Raw genomic sequence first — 2177 nt, forward strand, 5'->3', positions numbered from 1 at the left:
GTCATCCCACTACACGGTTTCATCATCACCATCACTCATAATCTCTCTCTCTCTCTCTCTCTTACTATCTCAAGATCAAGATTCAAGATCACTACTCAATCCTCCAAGATGACATTGAGCACAGTCCACCAGAAAATTATTGCATTACCAGCAGTCAAGACTGCTCCTGCAGGTTACTTGCCTGATCCAACTTCCATTAACAAGCTCCAAATCCCATCTCCTTCCAAGAAGTCTGAACAAAGCAAGAAAAAATCGATTCTCCGAACCAATAGCTTCACCAATGGAACTAAAGATCAAAGCAAGTTAGGACCAAAGCTAACTGAAACAGTAAAGAGAAAGATATCCCTAGGAGCTAAGATACTTCAAATGGGAGGCTTAGAGAAGATCTACAAGAGGCTCTTTAGAGTCTACGATGAAGAGAAACTCTTCAAGGCCTACCAATGTTACCTATCAACAACAGAAGGTCCCATTGCAGGCTTACTCTTCATCTCGTCAAAGAAGATTGCTTTCTGCAGTGAGAGATCTATCAAAGTGGCTTCACCTCAAGGAGATCTGACTAGGGTTCACTACAAAGTGTCAATCCCTTTGTGCAAGTTCAAGGGAGTGAACCAGGGTCTGAACACAAAGAAACCATCTCAGAAATACATTGAAGTAGTCACGGTCGATGGCTTTGACTTCTGGTTCATGGGATTCATGAGCTACCAGAAAGCATTCAACTGTCTCGAGCAAGCACTTTCTCTCGAGCTATAAGCCGAAGGTTGAAGAGGAAATATTTCATTTCTAATTTAATATATTTTTCAATCCAAGAATGTTAATTAGGAAAGAGCCTAGAAAATTCAGACAATATTGTACAACCTTTTTTTTTAAATTAGAGCTTTAATGTTATTGTTATCCGTTGTTGACAAGAGCATGAAACTGAATATATTTACTGATATCATCTGTTTTCCTTAATTCATAATCCCATCATTCATCACAAGATGCGTTGAGTTTCAATGTGAAATTAATACTATTTAATAGCCGTTCCCATTAAGACTTATTCTTGGAGGGTGAACCTCTGAATTCACCTCCTAAGCTGAACCTCTGAATTCACCTCCTAGGGTGAACCTCTGAATTCACCAACCAATAGGATTGTGTTATTTCATATTCGATATCTTTTAAAAATAAAAACAAAATATTGTCAAATTATGTTATTTTTTTAAAATTAAATAGTAAAAAAAAATAAATAAAAAATAGTAGTAATTACAAAAAAAAATATTTTTAACGTCGTCAGCAAAACACTAAACCCTAAATCCTAATTCCTAAACCCTAAATCCTAATTCCTAAACCCTAAATCCTAATTCCTAAACCCTAAATCCTAATTCCTAAACCCTAAATCCTAATTCCTAAACCCTAAATCCTAAACGCTAAACCCCGAGTGTGTTAGTGTTTAGTGGTTTTGATTTAGAGTTTAAGATTTATCTTAGAGTTTAGGGTTTACCCAAGGGTTTAGGGTTTAGTGTTTTTATTTAGAGTTTAGGATTTATCCAAGGGTTTAGAGTTTACCCAATGATTTAGGGTTTACCCAAAGGTTTAGAGTTTACCCAAAAGTTTAGGATTTACCCAAAGGTTTAGGGTTTAGAGATTAGGATTTAGGGTTTAGGAATTAGGATTTAGGGTTTAGTGTTTTGCTGACGACGTTAAAAATATTTTTTTTAATTTTTTTTTCTGTAACTACAATTTTTTTTATTTTTTTATTTTAAAAACATAATATAACTTGGAAAATATTTTATTTCCTTTTCTAAAAGATATCAGATTTGAAATAATAAAATCCTATTGGTTGGTGAACCTAAAGGAATAACTCATTTCTAATAACCAATGACGTTTTTAGCATGTGAACAAGGCCGAATGTAAGAAATAAACACTACAAGAAAACATATTTTTTACGAGGGCGGTATTCGTTGTAAATTCGTCGTAATAGGGGCTTTACGACGAATTAACATCGATACGCGTTTCGTTGTTAAACGCTCATCGTAACGGAGATTTCGTCGTAAAGTCCTAGTTACGTTTACGAGGAAGTCAATTCCTCGTAAAGCGGAAGGAAGCTATTCGTCGTAATGCCCTCGTAAATGACGATGTAAATACCTCGTAATAGTTTGTTGTAAAAGCCACGTAAGGCTTCCACGTAAAGTCGATGTAAA

The 2177-nt window shown here is 35.2% G+C and overlaps 1 protein-coding gene across 1 annotated transcript; it reads left to right on the forward strand.

Moving 5' to 3' along the window:
• Positions 1-863, forward strand: LOC106304081 (GEM-like protein 7). Its single transcript, XM_013740464.1, has one exon. The coding sequence runs from the start codon at positions 109-111 to the stop codon at positions 748-750; it is 642 nt and encodes a 213-aa protein (XP_013595918.1). The 5' UTR covers positions 1-108; the 3' UTR covers positions 751-863.
• Positions 864-2177: the final 1314 nt, after the last annotated feature.

The sequence above is a fragment of the Brassica oleracea genome, chromosome C7 (assembly GCF_000695525.1).
Source record: "Brassica oleracea var. oleracea cultivar TO1000 chromosome C7, BOL, whole genome shotgun sequence".
In the NCBI taxonomy this organism is placed as follows: Eukaryota; Viridiplantae; Streptophyta; class Magnoliopsida; order Brassicales; family Brassicaceae; genus Brassica; species Brassica oleracea.

What these genes read in the sequence shown, in the direction of transcription:
- LOC106304081 (XM_013740464.1), top strand. Translation starts at nt 109, where the DNA reads ATGACATTGAGCACAGTCCACCAGAAAATTATTGCATTACCAGCAGTC.